Raw genomic sequence first — 21,828 nt, 5'->3', positions numbered from 1 at the left:
CTTCTACCAATTAGGAGTGTGGAAGCATACTTGGGCTCCCTATCATAAAAAGTAGATAACCAATCTTAAAAAAATTTTTTTTCTCTAGATGAAGATGGCATGTCTAGTTTTTATTTGTACTTCTTGAATTATGAATGAGGTTAAGTGCTTTTTAAATACACTGACAGCCATTTTGTATATGTGTGTGTCTTGATTTGAGGCTTACTTTTTGTTGTTAGAATTTTTGTTTGTTTTTTGTTTTGTTTTTGTTGAAGTATAATTAACATACAGTGTTACATTAATTTCAGGCATATACCGTATTGACTGGACGATGCTATACATTGCTCAGTACTTGCCACCATAAGTGTAGTCACCATCTGTCACCATACAACGTTATTACAGTATTATTGACTATATTTCCTATGCTATACTACTGATATCCATGACTTACTTGTTTTATAACTGGAAGTTTGTATCAGCCTCTTTTTTTTTTTTTCCTATTGAATTTAGAGGCACCTGGGTGGCTCAGTCAGTTAAGTGTCCAACTTCAGGTCAGGCCATGATCTCATGGTTCGTGAGTTCAAGCCTTCTGTCGGGCTGTCTGCTTTTAGCACAGAATCCATTTTGGATTCTCTGTCCCCTTTTCTCTCTGCCCCGGCTCCTGCCTCTCATTTGCATTCTTTCTCAAAATAAATAAATCTTTTTAAATGTCAAAAGAATTTTAAATCTTTTTTAAATTTGCATATAGTTGATATGCAATGTTACATTAGTTTCAGCTGTACAACATAGTGATTCTGCTTCTCTATACTTTATGCTATTAATCCCCTTTATCTCACCCATCCCCCCACCCACCTCCTCTGTGTCAACATTTGTTCTTTGTTTTTAAAGGTCTTTTGTTTGTTTGTTTTCTTTTTATATACAACTTGTAAGTGAAATCATGTGGTATTTGTTTTTCTTTGCCTGATTTTACTTAGCCTTAGCCTAACGTCCTGTAGGTCCACCCATGTTGTTGCACATGGCAAGATCTCATTCTTTTTTATGGCTGACTATTCCATTATATATGTATAGCACATCCTCATCCATTCACTTATCATTAGAAACTTGGGTTGCTTCTGTAGTTTGGCTGTTATAAATAATGTTGCAATAGGGGCACCTGGGTGTCTCAGTCAGTTAAGCGTCTGACTTCAGCTCAGGTCATGATCTCACAGTTCGTTAGTTCGAGCCCCACGTCGGGCTCTGTGCTGACAGCTCCAAGCCTGGAGCCTACTTCAGATTCTGTGTCTCCCTCTCTCTCTGCCCCTCCCCTGCTCATGCTCTGTCTCTCTCTGTCTCAAAAATAAATAAAAACATTAAAAAATTTTTATAAATAATGTTGCAGTAAACACGGGTGAGTATATCTTTTCAAATTCATTTTCCTTGGGTAAATACCCAGTAATAGAATTGTTTGATCATATGGTAATGCTATTTTTAATATATTGAGGAACCTCTGTACTGTTTTACTCAGTGGTTGCTCCAATTTACATTCCCACTAACAGTGCATGAGGTTTGATTTGAGGCTTATTTTGATTTTTACATTGCTGAACTTTTAGCTCTTTGAATAGTGCAGAGCAGCTATGTAAAATATAAGGTATCAAAAAGTTGACAGTAAGGAAAGTACTTGACTTGTTTGCTCATTACAGGTTCAGAGTATTGAAGAAACTGGGATACTCCTTTTCTGATCTTTCTCTGTTAAGAACCTAAGTTTCTGGTGATAATTCTCATTTGTTTGAGAGAGTTTATGTGCAGGAAGAGTAACTGACACCCTAAGCGCTCCATAAATATTTTTTAGGTAAATGGTTTGACATAAACATATAGCTAGAAATCTGATCACAAGGGTCCTAGCCTTGTGATATTGGGGTTGTCACTCTTCTCTTTTTTTTAGACTTTTATATTGGATAGTTTATTTAGACTGTTCAAAATTATTCTTCTCTGTACAAAAATTTCATATTTGGATCGGGAATGGTTAAGATTTCATTGAAATATTTAGGCAGACCATGAAAAGTAAATTTTCCCCCTAAACTATTAAAAGAATTCTGTCTCTGATACGTGCCGACAGGTAGAGGAGTTTGAGGGTAGTTTATCTTCTGGCCAGGAACATGTATGTAATAGAGGTAGGGAAGGACTTAGCTAATGAAGTGGGCAGTCAGGGGAGTTGGTATCATTCCAGTGTAAGCTGGATTTTGTTTCCAATGAAGCACTTTAAGTAAAAGATAGTAAACAAATTGTGGGCAAAAAGAAATAGTATATGATTGTGAAAAAGACTTCTCTTAGTATTATTAGCTGAAAACCCTAATATCTGCTAAGAGACTACTACAGACATTACTCTCGTTTGGCAACCTACATTTGCATTCACTTTTAAACAAACCTGGGAATGTGTCCAGAGTCTTTTCGCTAGATTCTCAGGTGAGTTCATCCTGCTACCCTGGGTTCTCCCTCCGAGGTTCATTAGATAAGATTATGTTCTTCCTTCTCATGCTCTTAATAACTACATCTTGTGTGCCCCATCCTGAGTTAGCTTCTTTGTTTTCTTTTTTTCCTTTCCTTTCCTTTTTGTAAGCTCTACACCTAATGTGAGGCTTGAACTTATGACTCTGAGATCAGGAGTTACATGCTCTACTGATTGAGCCAGCCAGGTGCCCCTTTGAGTATCTTTGTTTAAGCTACAGCCTCAAAATCCCTCAAAGCCTGGTTTATTTTAAAAAAAGAAGAAGTTGGGGTGCCTGAGTGGTTCAGTCGGTTAAGCAGCTGACTTCGGCTTGGGTACGATCTCACGGTGTGTGGGTTCGAGCCCTGCGTCGGGCTCTGTGCTGACAGCCCAGAGCCTGGAGCCTGCTTCAGATTCTGTGTCTCCCTCTCTCTCTGACCCTCCCCTACTCACACTGTGTGTCTCTCTCTCTCTCTCAAAAATAAATAAGTATTAAAAAACATTTTTTAAAGAAGTTTGCAGAAGACGGAAAGGTGATTTTTTTGGGTTATATTTTCTAACCATCTTATAGTTCCTCAGAGAGGGCATTGGTAGTTTGAATTAAAATCTTACCAGCTCTCTATAAAAATCTTGGTTAGGGGCACCTGGAGGGCTCAGTGGAGCATGTAACTCTTGATCTCAGGGTTGTCAGTTTGAGCTCCACCATATATGTAGAAATTACTTAAAAACTTAAAAAAAATAATCTTGCTTAGGATAATTAGGCCTAGTACGTTAAAAACTACTTCAATTGCTTTGCCTGCTGAGTGGAATTTATAATAGTATCTTTCAGACCTTTTAAGTTTCTTCCTGTCAGTAGGGGGCAGTTATTTTAATGTATCTATTGTTGGCACTGACTCATCAGATCTCTTACAAAACTTAGGGTTAGGCTGAGGAGATGGATGAAAGAGTAAAACTGCTGTTGTGAGAAATAATTAAGCTGTAATGAATTTTGCTGTGTATATGTGTGTGTAATTTTTAATTTAAAACATTTTAGTAAACAAGTAAGCAAATGAGCAGTGGGCCCTGGCATTTTTACAGCAATTTTTACCAAACACCCAAGGAACAGTAATTCCTCTTCTACAGTTTCTCCCAAGGAATAGAAAAACAAGTAAATACTCCCCAACTCAGTTTGAGGATTGCATAACTTTGATACCAAAACTTAACAATGCCAGTGTGAAACAAGTATGGGCCAGTTTTACTTATGAATACAGATACAGATGTCCTAAATGAAATATTTGCCATCTAAATCAAGCAATATATTTTTCTAAGTTACTCCTGACCAGACTGGGTTTCTGCTAGAAATACATTGTTGGTTTACCATTAAAGATCAATTTTTAAAAAAAAAATTTTTTTTTAACGTTTATTCATTTTTTGAGACAGAGAGAGACAGAGCATGAATGGGGGAAGGTCAGAGAGAGAGGGAGACACAGAATCCGAAACAGGCTCCAGGCTCTGAGCTGTCAGCACAGAGCCCGACACGGGGCTCGAACTCACAGACTGTGAGATCATGACCTGAGCCGAAGTCAGACACCCGACCGACTGAGCCACCCAGGCACCCCAAAGATCAATTTATATAATTCAGCGTATTAACAAAAAGAGATTAAAGGATTAATCATCTTAACTGACGCAGAAAAAGAATTTCTTTTGAAATATATCCAATATTTAAATTCATGAGTTCATATTGAGACTTTAAAAAGCTAATTAGTCACCATTGGAGTATTCTGGTGAACGAAGTTGGTTAATAAAGGGAAAGAATGAAGTATTTGCCTTGCTTTTAACTATATTAATGGGTAACCAAACAGTATATTAGAGGGAATATCTCTTTATAAAAGTATTTCAGCTAGTAAGTTAAGAATATCACCATTTTGTAAGCTCTCATAAATTAAAGGATTTAGGCATTAATCACCAACAGTTGCTAGTATCTCAGAAAGAAAACCTCCTGACAGAAGATCAAAATACCACTGTGAAGGAGTTTTCCTACCTCTTCCTTAAAAATACTGGATGTGGGGGCGCCTGGGTGGCGCAGTCGGTTAAGCGTCCGACTTCAGCCAGGTCACGATCTCGCGGTCCGTGAGTTCGAGCCCCGCGTCAGGCTCTGGGCTGATGGCTCGGAGCCTGGAGCCTGCTTCCGATTCTGTGTCTCCCTCTCTCTCTGCCCCTCCCCCGTTCATGCTCTGTCTCTCTCTGTCCCAAAAATAAATAAAAAAAAAAAAAAACGTTGAAAAAAAAAATACTGGATGTGGTTAAGCCTCTAGACCTAATTAGCAATTTATAGGAACTACAAAAATAGAACAACATTTAAACAACATCGTATGGATGTCATCATCAAAATCAGATACCCTACTGAACACAGGACATGGTTTCTTCAACAAGTAAATAGTGAAGAAAAAGAGAGTAGACGCTTGACTTAGGAGATACAGCAGTCAATCATACTGCATGCCTTTTATTTGGCTACTGATTGAAGCAAACTATAAAATCAGAAACATAATTTGTAACATTTGAGACAACCTTTCATGTTCACACAGTGCATAGTTCAGACCCAAGCCTGTGACAGAGGAAATTAAGTACGTTTACTGCTCTTGTTCTGCCTAGCTCAGACCAGCAAACATCATTTGACGAGATCAGGAGACTAAGGGAGGAATGTGAGATTTATTTATCTTAGCCCCCAATTGTAGTATAGTGACAAATTATAAAAGCAACAATATGGAGGTAATTGCACCACAAGAATAAAGTTTTTATAAAGAGCAAGACATCTGATATACCATTTTATGTTTACCAAAAAAAGTATGCCATAAAAAATGGAAATCTGAAATTTGTAGTAGAATCAATGGCACTTATCAGTTTCTGTTTGACTTGTGCAGTGAAACACCAGTAAGTTCCCAGTAATGTTAGCATTATCTGGATAGTAAAATGGGGAAAAACAAAACATAGTGATCTGTTGGGCTGTTTAATTGATAGTGTCAGTAGGTATCCTTCAAAGGAATCCTCTTAGGATTCTGGATAATCATAAAACAGCCCTAGGACATGCATTTGGTTCTTAGTTCCTGCAGAGTAAAACTTACTTGTTATTCAGAAACTCTAGAATTTCCATTCCATTTGGGATTTCCTGAGGTTACAGTAATGACCCAGACTTCTGAAGGCTGTACTTTTGAAACCGCATGATTTCCCACCAAGAAACTGAGATTGAGAATTGATCCATGCCTTTCAGTTAACCACTCCTGATGAGAACTTTGTTCCTTGCCTGGAAGGCCTTGATCTTTCATGATTGACCAGGATCTCTACGGGACCCTCCCACTCCTACCACCACCACAGGTAGACCCTAATAAGATATAATCTTGGAGGCATCATTGGTCTTGTAAATGTAGGCAATGTTTCCAGGGATATTTCTTCCATCTCGAAATAAACAAGCAAATGGAAGTTGGACCAGAAACATCCACGACCAGAGTGTCTAAAAGTTAAGGTGGTTGCACCTGAAACTTGAGAATACAGAGGCCCTGAAAGAGGTGCCATGGCTGCAGCAAGGGGAGCCAGAGCTTTTAGGATGTGGCTTGGACCAGTAGGCAGCAGGATGGGGCAGGATTGTTCTGAAGCCAGATTTTTATAGCAACAGTATTGTGAGACTCTTGAACCAGCAGGAAAGTAGGATGTTGGATCTGGGATTCCTAGTCACATAACCCTTAAGAGGGATAAAGTGGTTCTGAGTCTGGGATACAAAACTATCAAATGTTTTCATCAGTAAAAGGTGCAGTTAGATGAGCATATTACCCAGAAATGAAAGACTGTTTAGAGAGGAGAACAAATGGAACTTGTAGGAAAAAAAAAAAATAGTTATTGATACAAAAAATAAAATTAACGGGTTATAAACAGGTAAAAGGGGTTTGTGAACAGAACAAAAGGAAAATTACACCTAGACATATCTTTAATGATGCTGCAGAACACCTAAGAAAAGATCTTGAGATCCACCAGAGGTACAGATCCTCCCCGGAACAGCAGAATGACAGAATTCTCCATAGCGAAACATATAGCAAATGATGTCTTAAAGTGTTTGCAAAGCTTTTATTATCCTAGAATTGTGCTTGGCAAGATACTCAGTAATAATTAGGACAAAATACAGGCAACTGTTGCTAAATAAAAGCCAAGAACGTTTCTCACCGCAAGACTTGCTCCAAGCTAGTGGTTTACAGCTGAGGACAATTTTGTCCCCGAGGGGACATTTGGAAATGTTTGAAGACTTTCATGATTGTCACTGCGGGAGATGCTACTGGCCTCTAGTGACTAGCAGCTAGGGATGCTCTTAAACGTCCTATGATGTAACTGTATGATGTACTACAACAAATACTTATGTGGCCTTGAAATTTCATGGTGCTGAGTTTGAGAAACTCTAAAGGAATTGTAAAGAAGGGACCTCAAGTAAAAGGGAAATGATCCCAGAAGAACAGTGACCTTGACCTTGACCCAAGTCACTGTTTGTCTCTGAAATATTTTTAGTGTCTTACTGTGTAGTAAAATTAACTACTAGAAATATTGGACAGAACAGTAATATTATGTGAATCAGAGGACAGTTGAAACTGAAGTGTTCAAGTGTGTTGTTTGTGAGGATGACAGATTATTGATTAAACTCACTTAACAGTTTAAGTAACATGTGGTAAAATTTCAAAAGTAATTACTGAAAAAAATAGAATGTGGAAACTCCAAAAGAGGAAGGAGAACAAATGGAATAAGGGAAAAACAAACCAAAAAAAATCCAGGGAGAGGGGCATCTGGGTGGCTCAGTCGGTTAAGCGTCTGATTTTGGCTCAGGTCATGATCTCACAGTTCATGAGTTCGAGCCCTGAGTAGGGCTCTGCGCTGACAGTTCACAGCCTGGAGCCTGCTTTGCATTCTGTTTCTGTCTCTCCCTCTGCCCCTCCTCAGCTTGTGCAGGCACGCGCTCTTGCTCTCTCTCTCTCTCTAAAACATAAATAAATGAACATTAAAAGAGAGAGAAATCCCAGAGAGAGAAAATGAGAATGAATCATAAAAAAAGACCAAATAGAAATTTTAAAATCCTATCTTTCCAGTCGCTCTCTCCTTTCCTCTCTGTTTCAGCCATGTTACTCATTCTGTTTTATGACTGCATTAAGATTGTTTCTGCTTTAGGATTTTTTAAAATTACTGTTCCCTCTGCTTGAAATGCAGGCTTTTCCTGAACATTTTATGTCAAGGGTGTGCTACAGCCAGCTCATACCAACTCCTGAGAACCAATTGTATGCATCTCTTCCCAAAACCATTCTCAGTGACTTCGCATTAGTAGTTTATTTTATTTTTTTATCTGAGAGAGCATGCGAGCAGGAGAGAGGGGCAGAGGGAGAGAAAGAAGGAGATTTTTTTTTTTTTTTTTTGAGAGGGAGAGAGAGAATTTTAAGCTGGCTCCACTGCCAGCATGGAGCTCTTTCTCACAACAGCGAGATCATGACCTGAGCTGAAATCAAGAGTCAGATGCTCAACCAACTGAGCCACCCAGACACCCCAACACGTTAGTAGTTTCAAATTGGCATGTGTGAGTATTTACACTGTGGAAATGGACAACCACTATAAATCAGTTTTATGTGTGTGTGTATATGTTTTTAACTGTCTTCTGTGACTTCATATACACACAATGAAAGCAACATCTTTAACTGCTCTGTCTATTGCTGTATCACCAGGACCTAGAACAGTGCCCAGCACATCATAAGAACTTAATAAATGTGGGGTGCCTGGGTGGTACAAGTCGGTTGAACGTCCAACTCTTGATTTCGGCTCAGGTCATGATCTCAGGCTTCATGAGTTTGAACCCCACATCGGGCTATGCCCTCAGTGCAAAACCTGCTTGGGATTCTCTCCCTCTCTCTCTGCCCTTTCCCCACTCATGTACACTATCTGTCTCCCAAAATAAATATTTTTTTAAAAACCTAATAAATGCTTACTGAATTAACTGAATAAATGGATTACTTAAAAGCGGTGATAATTTTAAGCTGTGTCATTCTCTCTTTAGAATTTTCCGGAACCATTAGAGGAAAAGAATTACATTTTCTTTTTTTTTTTTTCCTTCATGTTTATTTTGAGAGAAAAAAACCACGTGCACAACAGAGAAGGAATGGAGAGAGAGGGAGACAGAGAATCCGAAGCAGGCTCCATGCTATCATTTTCCTGTTTTGTTTTGTTGTTGTTTTTTTAGTAACTTTTTATTGTGGAAATTTCCAACGATATTGAAAAGTAAATAGAATAGGATAGTGAACCTCCATGAAGCCATCACTCAGTTTCAACAATGTTGAGAATCTGTTTTCAATCCCCACTTAATTTTTTCCTGGAATATCTTAAAATTCCAGACATCACATGATTTTATTTACTTAAAAAAAAAAAGTTTAAATTTATCTGTTTCAAAAGTGGGGTTTTTTGGGTTTTTTTTGTTGTTTTTGTTTTTGTTTTCTACATTTGATTAGAGTCAGGATTCTAACAAGTTTCACACCTTGTACTTGGTTGGTATGTCATTTTAAGTCTCAAATTATGAATTCTGCTTTCTTAGTTTATGCCATTTATTTATTGAATAAGTCAGATTATTTGTCATGTAGAATTTCTCACATTCTGAATTTGGTGATTGCAGCATCTTTGTGGTGATGTTTAGCATGTTCCTCCTCTGCTTTGTTTTGTTTGTTTTGTTTGTTTTGTTTTTGTGAACTGATAGATTTAAGAAGCTTGATTAGATTCAACTTCCAGTCTTTTGGTAAGAATACGTCATAGGTTGCACAGGGTACTTTTTATTGTATTACAGTAGGGGTTTGTGTCGTCCACTTTTAACAAGCAGTGTTAACATTGATCATTGAGTTCCAGATCACCCCGATCCATCCATTATAAAGTTATGTCTTAGCCTTTCATCTAAAGGTTTTAGCAACCATTGATGATGATTGCCTAGATGCATTATTTCATTAGGGGTTGAAAATTGGTGGGTTTTTTTCCCAATCCATCTACATTTAAAAATTTTTTTAATTTAAATTTCAGTTAGCATACAGTGTTATATTAGATTCAGGTGAATCAGTATAGTGATTCAGCAGTTCTGTGCATTACTCAATTCTCATCATGATGAGTGTACTTTTTTTTTAATTGTTAAGTCTGTTTGTTTATTTTGAGAGAGAGAGAGAGAAAAGACTCCGTCAACGCAGAGCCCAGTGCAGGGCTTGATCTCACAAACCATGAGATCATGACCTGAGCTGAGATCAAGAGTTGGACCCTTAATGGACTGAGCCACTGAGGCGCCCCATGATGAGTGTACTCTTAATCCCCTTCATCTGTTTTCACCCATCCCCCTACCCAACTCCCCTGTGGTAACCACCAATTCTCTGTAGTTAAGAGTCTGTTTCTTGGTTTGTCTGTCTCTTTTTTCCCTATGCTTGTTTGTTTTGTTTTTTAAATTCCACATTGATTAGCTAGAATGTTTCTATAATGAAGAAATTTTCTTTAACTTTTTCATTACCTAGAAATATAGTTGGTACAGGAAAGACAGGATAATTGCTTGATTCTTTCCATTTATTGTTTTTCATATATGTTGTTTTCTTAGTAACTTGCAAAAGGTGACTAGTTGTTTTTTTTTAATATATTGGATATTTCACATACTTACTTTTCAATTCATTGCATTATTTATTTTTAGTGCTCATATTATCCCATTTTTAGCCATTAGGGATCCCATCAGGTTGGCTTTTCTGTCCTTTGACATGATCCAGTTATTTTCATAGCTTGTTGACTGTTTCCCAAACTTACATTTAAGGTTATAGGACTTTAAATTAATTTCTTTAAATTTTATATTGGTGTCTATTTTATCGATATTTAAAGTGTTAGTTCTTAATGACATTTATATATTTTTTTTATTTTCTCTCTTTCCTACAAGGTGATTAAAATTATATAACTCTTACACAATACAGAACCAAAGCTAAGGATACAACACAAACTTTACTGTGTTAGGGAACCCAGTCTCTTTATCTCTCTCTCTCTCTCTCTCTCTCTTTTTTTTTCTTTATAGCTAGTTCACCAAATGTTTGTGGGATGAAAAAAAATATGTGGCAGGAGTTTGTACAAAAATAATTCTTGGTTACATGACCTAATGTCATTTTTTTTTGTTTTTTTGTTTTTTTACCTAATATCATTTATAAAAGGTTGGACATCTGTAAGTAGAGGGCTTTTGCTGCCATTGTTCAACAGCAATAGTGTATAAAGGTATTATATACTAAGGACTCAATAAGTACTTTTTAAAAAAATTTTATTCTAGATTTGGGTGACTTTAAGTGTAGGGTCTCTGTAGGTTAGAATCCTAAAAGAATAGTGTATCCAGAGGCCTTTGTATTAAGAAAAGCAATGACCTATGTTTACCTCTTAGAAATTTATTTTTGCTCCTTTTCTAGAGGGAACCACATTCTCCAAGCAACGCTAATTGAGTTCTCCCACTCTCAGATTAAAGTTTGAATATGAGGGGTGCTTAGGTGGCTCAGTCATTTGAGCGTCTCACTTTGGCTTAGGTCATGATCTCACAGTTTGTGAGTTTAAGCCCTGCACTGGGCTCTCCGCTGTCAGCACAGAGCCCTCTTCATATCCTTTGTTCCACCCCCACCCTCACCCCTGCTCCTTCCCTGCTCTACTTACGCTGTCTCTCAAAATAAAAAAATAAACTTAAAGTAGTTTGAATATGAAAATGGGTTCTGTTGATACAGAGGCAACATGAAGTTATTTGGTGCTGATACTTCTTTAATACCACTGAGAAACTGACTTGGTTTACTTTTTTTTTTTTTTTCCAGATGATGGGCATAATAAGAAAGCTCGAAATGCTTATCTCAATAATTCCAATTATGAAGAAGGAGATGAATATTTTGATAAAAACCTGGCACTCTTTGAGGTAATATTTGGGAGAAGACTAGGGCAGAGATTTCAGGAATAGAGATTTCAAGATCGCTGTTTTCTATCCCATTTAGTTTTAAAACAGTACAGCCTGGATAATTTTAAGAATTAATTGTTAAAGTATAATACTTATTATAACTTGTCATTATAGTTGATTTATTTATGTAATCTAATGATCACTTATAAGTACCATTAAATCAAATTTCTGAGTATTGAGGAAGAATGTCAACATTCTTCCTCAATATGGGGGACCTTGCTATCTAATTCAGCTAGGATGTGAATATTGCATTATCTACAAAGTGTAAAATAGTGAGTTTTTCAATCTGTGTTTGGGAGGACTATCACTTACCTTAGAACTACTAAATCAAAAATCAGTGTGGGAAGTAGGCTGCTAGATTAAGAGGACCTTGTAGGTCTAAACCTGAGACCCTACGGACTCTGACGGCATCTGCAGGCAGGTTCTTGAAAGGAACCTACTTTAGTCCCGCACTGCCTTTGTTTCTGGCTTTGGACAGTGATGTGAATGTTAGTTCTCTCAGCATACTTATCTCTTAAATGATATTTTCTTTCAGCTTACTTGAAGAAAAGATCTGTGGTGAATATTTACTTCAGTCACAAAAGGTTTTTTTCTTTTAATGTTTATTTATTTTTGAAAGAGAACACAGCTGTGCGCACGAGACAGGGAGGGGCAGAGAGAGAGGGAGAGAGAATCTCAAGCAGGTTCGATGTAGGGCTCGATCTCACAAACCACGAGATTATGACCTGAGCTGAAATCAAGAGCCGGACCCTTAACTCACTGAGCCACCCAGGTGCCCCTCAGTCACAAAAGTTTTTTATTGAGCTATCCGTATGTGCTGCAGTAAATAATAGCCATAAATTTTGTTAGAATGTTGGTAGCCTAAAGAAAGGGGCACTGTAGTTAAAGATAATATTACCAACATTTTTTACAAGGTTACAGCTGTCTGTAGGGGCCAGTGTGATTTTATTTTTACTGTAAAGTTAAGCTATTAGAAAGAATCCTAAAGCTTTTTCACTTAAGAATCTTATAAGGATTCATGTATCCCTGATTAAGTGATATTTTACCTTGGGAGGAAAATAAAGCCTCACTGATGAATTGTCGTAAAATATTTATCTGTGAAATATTTTCTTATTTAATTTGCAGTTTTCTGATACATGGGCCATTTTGGTGCTTATGCTTCCAGTGTTCTTCATTACTCATTTCTTCCATGTTTACGACTTTATAGGAAGAAATGGACACAAGACCAAAGGTATCTTCTCTCCTCAACCGTATGGCCAATTATACTAATCTGACACAAGGAGCGAAGGAACATGAAGAGGCAGAGAACATCACTGAGGGGAAAAAGAAGCCCACCAAGGTGAGGCCTTAGGATAACAATGATAAATAAAAAGAGTCCCATATATAAGAAAGGAGGAACTATCCAGGGCATCACTCTGTGCTCCGTAACTATTGAATGCTTGCTTTAAGCCAGGCACTGTTCTGGGCACCGGGGCCATAGCAAAAAGAGAACATACAATGTCCTGCTCTCATGCAGTCTGAATTCTGGTATGAAGAGATAGTTGTTAAACTGTATATTACATGTTGATAAATGCTCTAACAAAAATATAAGCAGGGACAGATAGTAGCTACACTTGTGGCATATCATAGGCAGAGACTTGTCAGATCACCATGTTGTACGCCTGAACCAGTGTAACATTGTGTGTCAACTATACTTCAGTAATTAATTTTTTTTAAGGCAGGCTAAAGAGACTGCAACTGGCCAGCAAGAAAGCCAGGGCAGAAGGGGTTGCTGTTGGAGAGAGGTTAGTCAGGAAAAGCCCTTCTGACGGTGATATTTGAGCAGAGACCTAACCAATGTGAGACAGTGAGCCTGGTTGGGAGAAGACCGTTGCAGGGAGAGGAAATAGCACTTCAGAAGAGGAGTGTCCATGCCCATCTGCTGATGCCATCTCTCTGTGGTCAAGTGGTTGGGTTTTTCAAAGACTACATTTCAGTTTTTCTCAAAATGAAAATACGGAACAAGGTAGCTTCCTGGTTGTTCAGGAATGAAATGACCCTCAGATCTTCATTTTACCAACTGTATTTACCAGCTACTATGAAAGATTTATACCACATTCTAAAGGAATTCCATCAAGTCATTATTCAGTTTAGATGAAAAGGGAAAGCTGATAGCTTCAAACTACAGAACATTTTAAAAGGGGGGGATTGTGGTCAAATACTTATGTAAAAACATATGGGGACCTGTGTAAAGTAAAAATGTATAGTTCTAGGACTATTAAAAAGTATGGTGATTGACATTTATTAGATGGAGATTTTATATGTGCCTCTTCTAGGATATTCTGATTATCTCTGCCTAATAATTAATATGGTAGTTGGGAGCAAGTTTTTATACACAAGTAAAGGGATAAAAGCATGGCTTCTAGATGACTATATAATTTTTCTTTTGTCAACTTTCTTTCCAGACCCCTCAAATGGGTACTTTCATGGGTGTCTACCTCCCCTGTCTACAAAATATTTTTGGAGTGATCTTGTTTCTACGCCTTACATGGGTTGTGGGCACGGCTGGCGTTCTTCAGGCCTTCGCAATCGTCCTTATCTGCTGCTGCTGTGTAAGTCCTGAGTTGGCTCTTAGAAATCACCTGGGGGGCGCCTGGGTGGCGCAGTCGGTTGGGCGTCCGACTTCAGCCAGGTCACGATCTCGCAGTCCGTGAGTTCGAGCCCCGCGTCAGGCTCTGGGCTGATGGCTCAGAGCCTGGAGCCTGTTTCCGATTCTGTGTCTCCCTCTCTCTCTGCCCCTCCCCCGTTCATGCTCTGTCTCTCTCTGTCCCAAAAATAAATAAATGTTGAAAAAAAAAATTTTTTTTAAATAAAAAAAAAAAAAAAAAAAAAGAAATCACCTGGAACGTCGCAAGAGCTCAAGATTATATGCACTTGACCTGTTTGAGAATAAAACAAAGGCTAGTAGGGGAAGAATCATGATCTCAAAAGGAGAGATTATTTTGATATTAAAATCTGAAGTATTTTCAGTTATTTAGGGCCCACTCTTCACTGCTTAGATCTATAATATGATGTACTACAAATTACAAAGGAAGACTTCTTTCTGGAGGGAGTAGGAGATGTAGTCCTTGACTTCAAAGAATTCAGAATACAAACCACTTGTATTGATGGCACCAAAGTTGTGATAGAAAATGATGCCACACTACTCCAGTATAGTATGGAGGAACAAAACGGATTGTTGTTAGGGTGAGGGGCGTTTGTTTTGTTTTCAAGTCTCATCTGTTCTCCCTTCCCTAGAAATTCAGGTGTGTTTTCCAGGTCCTCTCCCCACTGTACTGAGAACATTCTGATCTTCCTTGAATTTAAACTCCTCTTATGCATTATAAGTTGATTATTATAAAAAATGTATTTTTTTGTTCTGTTACCTGCTGACCTCTTTTATTACTATCATTATTATACCCTCCTTGTGCATTAGGCTCACTGAGTACATACAAAGCAGGATAAGCAGAGATAGTTCCTATCATTAATAAATTAAAATTAACAGTACTACCTCCCCCCCCCCCGCCTTTTTGTTTTCTTAGTCTTAAAACTTCAAGGTCATGTTTGGCTCCTTGGTTACCTCTCACATCTAATCAGCTACCAGTGTCAATCAAGTCTCCCTCTGAAATCTCTTACCTACAACCCTTCCTTTATATTCCTGTTTTTTCACTGAACTGTAATAGCCTATTAACAAGTCACTCTGTCTTCATCTGCTCCCTGTCTGCAGTCCATTCTATACTCTGTTGCTCCCAGGCAATGTTTTCAAAATATAGTTTTTATTAGTTCAGAAGTCTTCAGTGGTTCCCTTCCTTACTGAATATTGTTCTTGTAATATCTAGTCCTTAGTCAGTTTCCAGTCTGTTTTCCAAGTTAACTAGGAGACCAGGGTGAGATCAGGGGTTTCTACTAGCACCTAACCTACTGATTATGACATAGAACCATTTTAACAGAATACTCAAGATGATAGTAATTTGACTAGTGCAATGAGTTGAACCACATCATATTTCCATGCTATTAGGTATGACATCCAACTCCGTCCATAAAGTATGTAGAGTTAATTATTCAAACAGTGCTCTGAATTCCACAGATGGGAAGATAGTACAGAAATGTCATCTTTATAACAGTAACAGTCTTCTCCTTTCACTTCCTTTACAGACAATGTTGACTGCTATCTCCATGAGTGCCATTGCCACTAATGGAGTGGTGCCAGGTCAGTTGGCTAAGATTGCATTTCAGGGATTGTCAACAATTACTGTATGTTTATGCTGTGAAGCCAGAGGTGCAAACTTCCAAGGAACAGAATACTATTTAGTCTGTTGGTCATAGGTATTCACACTCTTTGACTTTAGAATACATTCTTTAAGTCTCTTTATGTCCTAAACTAGGGGAACCTCACTCACTGTTGGTGGGAATAGAATCTGATACAGCCACTTTGGAAAACAGTATGGAAGTTCTTCAAAAAGTAAAAGTAGAAATACCATATAATCCAGTAATTTCATTTCTGGGTATTTACCCAAAGAAAATGAAAACACTAGATCAAAAAGATATAGGTGCCCTTATGTATAGTGCTGTATTATTTACAATAACCAAGATATGGAAGCAACCAAAGTGTTCATCAATAGATGAATGAATACAGAAGTTGTGGACACATACACACAAAATAGAATATTACTCATCCATCAAAAAGAATGAAATCTTGCCATTTGCAACAACACAGGTGGACCTAGAGATCCACTCATGCAAATGAAATAAGTCCGAGAAAGACAAATGCCGTATGATTTTACTTATATGTGGAATCCAAATAAATAAATAAACAGACAAACAAAAACAGAGACTCATAAATACAAAGAACAAACTAGTGGTTGTCCAGGAAAAGAAGAGTAGAGGGATGAGCAAAATAAGTGAGAGGGAGGGAATAAGAGTTACAGACTTCCGGTTATAAAATAAATAAGTCATGGGGATGAAAAATACAGCATAGGGAATACACTCAATAATATTGCAGTAACGTTATATGTTGACAGATGGTAACTGCACTTACTATGGTGTGCTTAATGTACAGAATTGTCGAACCACTATGATGTTGTACTATACCATTTATTAAAGTCAACCATACTTCAATTAAAATAAAAAGGAAAAAAATCTCATCATGTTCTAAGCTAGAAGTCTTAATTTGTATCACATTCCTATCTTCTTTTAGTTAGGGTATATATTATGGGGCTATCTCATGCCTGTAGTAAATATTCCTTGATATTTATCTAAGTAATACTGACAAGTTGAACTAGTTGGTGTGGAGCATTAGCTATGCAGTATATTAGAAAGGTTTTATCCTTTATTTCCTGTTAGCAAATATACTTTTTATCAAAACATTGAGAGTTTTCAAAAGCTTGAAGCATTTATTCTTCTTATTTATGACTTTGTTTACATTCTTCTTACCGGTGTACTTTCTTTATCCTGCTTACATTCTGTTTTGTCTTTTAGCTGGAGGCTCATACTTTATGATTTCCCGGGCCCTGGGCCCAGAGTTTGGTGGGGCTGTTGGCCTCTGCTTTTATCTTGGTACCACATTTGCAGCAGCCATGTATATCCTTGGTGCCATTGAAATTTTTCTGGTGAGTAATGGCTTAATTGTGGTCTACAGTGTAGAAAAGATAGAGATTTGGATTTATTTTGTTGTTTGGTAGCAAAACTTCTGAGAGATCCGCTGTAGAATCAAACAAGTGATTCACTGTTAACTTGTCATTGACTTCCTGTTGTGAGTATAAGTCAGAACGGTTGAAAGTATCCACTGCCTGCCTACTGCTTCCCTTCCACCCATTTACTAACACTCTACCCACCTCACCAAGAAGTGAAAGTTGTGAGGCAAGACACACTAACAGAGAAAAAGTAAAGTTTATCTTTTGTCATATCTTTATCCCCCCAAAATAAAATGTTTTTCATTTCTTTATTCGCTGGATTATTATTATTATTATTTTTTTACTGTTTAAAATGATAGGTAAGTAGGAATAATAAGGTAGGACTTAAGATAATCATTATAATTATTTTACATAACCCTTTGAATAAATTATTAATGCATTCTTTGCTGTTTCCTTTGGGAAAGGCAGATATTCAGAACAACATGTAGCCTTAAAAAAAAAAAAATCAATGCTATCCAGTTTTTGCAGGAATAGGTTAAGTCTCCAGTCATTTTCTGTCTTAGCCTTTCTTTACTTTGTGAAAATAAATGCAAACTACAACAGCCCTTTTACTTGATGACTATAAAATGACCTCATTTTCTACTTCTTTCACTTAACAGGTATATATTGTGCCCCGAGCTGCCATCTTTCGTAGCGATGATGCACTCAAGGAATCAGCAGCTATGCTAAATAACATGCGTGTCTATGGCACCGCGTTCTTGGTTCTCATGGTATTGGTGGTATTCATCGGTGTACGCTATGTGAACAAGTTTGCCTCACTTTTCCTGGCCTGTGTCATTGTGTCCATCTTGGCCATCTATGCTGGAGCCATCAAGTCTTCTTTTGCCCCTCCACACTTCCCGTACGTGTCTGCCTCTTACCGGCCATCATTACTGGGTAGTCATTGACAATATCTGGTGATGTGACCACTTCAAGTACAATTTCACAGTGTCCCTGAGATTTCACTTGTGGATAAGCTCGGTTAGCATCTAGGCAGGAAGCCTCCCCGCAAACTATGTCATGTCAGTCCTCTTCCTTATGTCCCAGGCATAGAACTGGCAGCTGTAACCATCATTTGGATGTAGATACTGAGTTTTGTTTTAAAACCTCCTTATAAAGGTTGTGCTTGCTTAAACTATTCATGAAGAGCTTTACAAAGAATATAGTTATTACCGGCAAGCTTTGTAAAGTATTCAGAAGTTGGATTCCTGTTATTAATGAAATATCAAGAGAGTCAAAGAAACCTTAGCTCCTATTTAAATATTTGTAATTACCCTTTTTATTTTGCTGTGAATATCATAGCAGACTTTCTACTTATAAAATAAAGAGGAATACATGTCACATTTGCATATATATCTCTCTAGAGAGATTGTATTCCTTACCATAAGTAGTACAAGTACATTAAAGTATATTTTTTGAAGTAGCAATGGATTTGTACAGATAGGTGACTCCCAGGTCACCTGTTCTCTGTTTGACTAGTGGCATAGGGACTAACCACCACTGAGTGTTTGTAATCTTGCTACAGAGATTGTCTTTAAGAAGCATCTGGATTATCAGGTATCAAACTTATCAGTCCTATGTTCATTAAACCTGATTACAGAAAAATAGTTTTTTCAAGATGAAAAGACAGATCCATAGAGATTAATGACTTGCCCAAAAGTTAGTTAATGGCAGAGCACAAACACGAACACTGATTTCCTAACTCCTGGTGCAGTATTTCTTCTACTATGCTAAATGATGTCAGTGATAAATTCCATCATCAGTTTTTAGTCTGCTCATTTATGGGCTACAACTAGCCGAAAGTACTGAAGGCTACTGGATGTCTTCACTTGAGAAATTCCACTTTGCCTTAAGTTCTTCTTTGATTCTTCTCTCTTTTGGTGGGGAAAAGGTCACGATGTGTGGTATTTTCTTTAAAATATTCCAGCAAAACAAGACAGAATTCCCTAGAGGAACACTAAACAAGACTGTGCAGTGTTGAGTTATCAAAGCTGAGTAATGGGTACATGGCTCATTATGCACGTATGCTGTCATTTTGCAGATTTGGAAAGTTGCTTTGTTCCTCTTGAGAGTTACTTTAACTGTGGGTGTATTGTTCTTTTGTTCATATTTATAGCTCCGGGTTAAAGAAAAAAATAAAATCAGCAGTTATTATTTGTAATATCCTTAAATACCCTCACTCCCACTGGGTCTAGGCTTACGTTCAAAAATAGTTTTCTCTTAGGCCATAGTGGGATGTGCCTTCCATTTCAGCCAAGCTGTTTTTCTCAAAACGGTAGCCAGAAAGTTTGACCTTTAGCAGAACATTTTCAAAGGGGTTTTTAGGAACATAAGGCTTTTCTAGGCCAAAAAAATAGGGGAAAATTTTTTTTGTCAGAAGAACAAAAGGACTCTGAGATTCTTTTAGGCCTAACAATTGGTTAATAACCTAGAAAATTTGGAAGATGAGTAAGTACTGTGTCTTCAGATAGTTTTTGTATTTGAATTCTGTCACTACCACTCGAGCAGACTACTTTATCTCCCTAAACTTCAGTTCCTCCATCCACAACATGGAAATACTCATGCATATTTTGTGAGATGGCTGTGAGGATTAAATTGCAGAAAATTTAAATCCCCATTTACAGAATGAGTCAGTAAATGTTAGTTCTTTTCCCATCCATGACAGTAAAAGCTCTTAGAGATGAGGTGGTTTTTTTTTTTTTTTAACTTTGCTAATCTAATTTACTAACCTATTTCTAACCTGTCTTCTTTTCTTAAACGTTTTTTCCCCCTTGCTTCATCTTTCCCTCTCTTTTCACTTAGGGTCTGCATGCTGGGTAACCGCACCCTTTCATCAAGACACATTGATACTTGCTCTAAGACCAAGGAAATTAACAACATGACAGTACCATCAAGGTTATGGGGCTTCTTCTGTAACTCAAGTCAGTTTTTCAATGCCACCTGTGATGAATACTTTGTTCACAATAATGTCACTTCAATCCAGGGCATTCCTGGATTGGCTAGTGGTGTCATTACAGGTAAGTTAGGAGGTGTTTGAACAAGTTTTTTATTTGTTTCTGAGGAAAGTGGGCCTTTCAATCTTAGACTCTTCTATTGTCCATGACGCCTCACCGCCATTGTATCACTTCCCTGCTTAAGCTCAGCACACAGCTCTTAATTCAGCTTCTTTCTGCTTTTCTGTTAGTGAACTTCTCCATTTTCAGGACTCCTTGCAGTGTTTTCTGTTAAAATTTGCCACCTTTAGAGAGCAGAGCTAAGCCAATCGCTTTTTCAACTGGGATAAAGTAATAAAATATTCTGTGTTACTGTAAAGTTGCCAATGTTCTTCCCATAGTGACAGCTAGAATGGAACTATTTCAGTGTCCCCACATGCACATGTGTGTTTTCCTAACTCAGCCCGATTTCTGAAGCTCTTTGCTTAAGTGACTTTTTTCTTAAATGTTTGGTCCACAATTTCTTTGCATGTAAGCAGGTTTACCCTAAGGTTTTAGAAATAGCATTGATTATTAATTTTTAGAAAATAGGCTTTGCGGGGCACCCATATTTAGTCTGATTAACTTTTACTAATTTGCATTTGTAAATTTAACTGCATTTGTATGTACCAAAGCCTTTTGTAAAATTACATTTGAACCATTTGAGAAAGAGCATTAGGTTTTTATGTGTGCTTTATTATGTAATATATACATGTGCTCATGGAAAAACAAACGTACCTTCAAACACTAGAAATGAGGAATCTGATTTAGAATGTTGTTTAGGTAGAAAATTAATTACCTTCTTTCCATACTTCTGTTGCTTATATACCTTTTTCTTCCCACTACAGAGAATCTTTGGAGTAATTACCTACCAAAGGGAGAGATCATTGAAAAGCCCTCAGCCAAATCTTCTGATGTCTTGGGCAGCTTAAATCATGAGTATGTCCTTGTTGACATCACCACCTCTTTTACTCTTCTGGTGGGGATCTTCTTTCCTTCTGTCACAGGTAAGCAGAAGGGCTGTTATCTATTTTAGAAGTTATCAGACCCAGAGAGTGATTTTTCTTAAGACACAGGCTTCTCAGATACCAGTCTTTGGTATCAGTATGAGTATCAAAGTGTCCAGGAACTAAGAAATTAACTTGTTCTTTTTTCCTTCTCTAAAGGTATCATGGCTGGATCAAACAGATCTGGAGATCTGAAAGATGCTCAAAAGTCTATTCCCATTGGCACTATCCTCGCCATCCTGACCACCTCCTTTGTCTGTATCCTTGTCATGACTCCAATTTGAGTTTTAGTCATAGGCGCATCTGTGGAATGAGGGCCATCAATATTTTTATCCTAGTAATAAAGATGTCTGCTTTCTATCAGCTCACTTCTCACTAGATAATCTACCCACCTCATCTCTAAAATTCAAGGAAAAATTTACAATAGTGAATCTGCCAACTAATTTTACTGATAGAAGAAATATCCTATGTGTCTGCTTTCTATTTCAGAGGGTTAGAGGTCAGTTTCCTTGACTCTCAGTGTGGTAGATTTAAGCAATGTTGTCCTTTTTGGTGCCTGTATTGAAGGTGTTGTTCTCAGAGACAAGTGAGTAGTTGATTTCTTTGTAATATTTGTGTGTCTGTCTTCCAGTATATCAGATCACTGCCCCCAAGATGGTCATAAACTCAAAACCTAACCTGAGGTTTATATCGTGACTAACAATTAGAAAATATATGTATATAGTTCCCCAAAAGGTTA

The 21,828-nt window shown here is 37.5% G+C and overlaps 1 protein-coding gene across 4 annotated transcripts in view; it reads left to right on the top strand.

Moving 5' to 3' along the window:
- The window catches only part of SLC12A6 (solute carrier family 12 member 6), an 86,075-nt gene that overhangs the window by 48,503 nt on the left and 15,744 nt on the right, over positions 1-21,828 (top strand). For all 4 annotated transcript variants that reach the window (XM_042942524.1, XM_042942525.1, XM_042942523.1 and 1 more), the window contains 10 exons: positions 11,284-11,381; positions 12,628-12,759; positions 13,865-14,011; positions 15,594-15,648; positions 16,917-17,047; positions 17,731-17,972; positions 19,913-20,127; positions 20,931-21,089; positions 21,249-21,347; positions 21,618-21,675. In XM_042942524.1, coding sequence (XP_042798458.1) covers positions 11,284-11,381; positions 12,628-12,759; positions 13,865-14,011; positions 15,594-15,648; positions 16,917-17,047; positions 17,731-17,972; positions 19,913-20,127; positions 20,931-21,089; positions 21,249-21,347; positions 21,618-21,675 — 1,336 coding nt within the window. The remainder of the gene's footprint in view (positions 1-11,283; positions 11,382-12,627; positions 12,760-13,864; positions 14,012-15,593; positions 15,649-16,916; positions 17,048-17,730; positions 17,973-19,912; positions 20,128-20,930; positions 21,090-21,248; positions 21,348-21,617; positions 21,676-21,828) is intronic.

This window comes from Panthera leo, chromosome B3 (genome assembly GCF_018350215.1).
Source record: "Panthera leo isolate Ple1 chromosome B3, P.leo_Ple1_pat1.1, whole genome shotgun sequence".
Classification (NCBI taxonomy): Eukaryota; Metazoa; Chordata; class Mammalia; order Carnivora; family Felidae; genus Panthera; species Panthera leo.
Note: the sequence above shows the minus strand (reverse complement) of the source record. Positions and strands in the feature narration are given on the sequence as shown.